The sequence below is a fragment of the Eimeria mitis genome, genomic scaffold (genome assembly GCF_000499745.2).
Source record: "Eimeria mitis Houghton genomic scaffold, Emh_scaff1430, whole genome shotgun sequence".
NCBI classification, from domain to species: Eukaryota; Apicomplexa; class Conoidasida; order Eucoccidiorida; family Eimeriidae; genus Eimeria; species Eimeria mitis.
Genome location: NW_013569194.1, coordinates 8,917 through 9,336, shown reverse-complemented (window position 1 = coordinate 9,336; position 420 = coordinate 8,917). Strand labels below are relative to the sequence as shown.

The window sequence follows — 420 nt, the reverse complement described above, 5'->3', positions numbered from 1 at the left end:
TGATGAGGTCGAACTGCAGCAGCAGCCGCTGCAGCTCCTGGATCTGCTGCTGCATGCGGTAGTAACGCTGCCGTTGACGCTGCTGCTGCTGCTGCTGCTGCTGCTGCTGCTGCTGTTGTAGCTGTTGCTGCTGCTGCTGCAGCAGCAGCAACAATGGCAGCAGGGATTGAGTTAGATGAGCTAAACCAGCAAGACCCAAAGAAGAAGACAAAGATGAATCTACAGCCCCCTGCTGCTGCTGCTGCTGCAGTTGCTGCTGCATGCACTCTTCTATCTGCTGCAGCAGCAGCAGCACCTCATCAAAAGACACCAACCCAGCCTCTAATACAACAGGGACGAGGGTACCTAGACCCACCAGTGCATTCCACTGGGGCCCCCAGGGCCCCCCCTGGGGGCCCCCCCGGGGGCCCCCCTGGGGGG

The 420-nt window shown here is 60.2% G+C and overlaps 1 protein-coding gene across 1 annotated transcript in view; it reads right to left on the bottom strand.

Moving 5' to 3' along the window:
* Positions 1–420, bottom strand: part of EMH_0036860 (uncharacterized protein) — a gene marked incomplete at both ends in the record, with an annotated part of 11,723 nt that overhangs the window by 3,081 nt on the left and 8,222 nt on the right. The window contains one exon of the mRNA XM_013495130.1: positions 3–345. Coding sequence (XP_013350584.1) covers positions 3–345 — 343 coding nt within the window. The remainder of the gene's footprint in view (positions 1–2; positions 346–420) is intronic.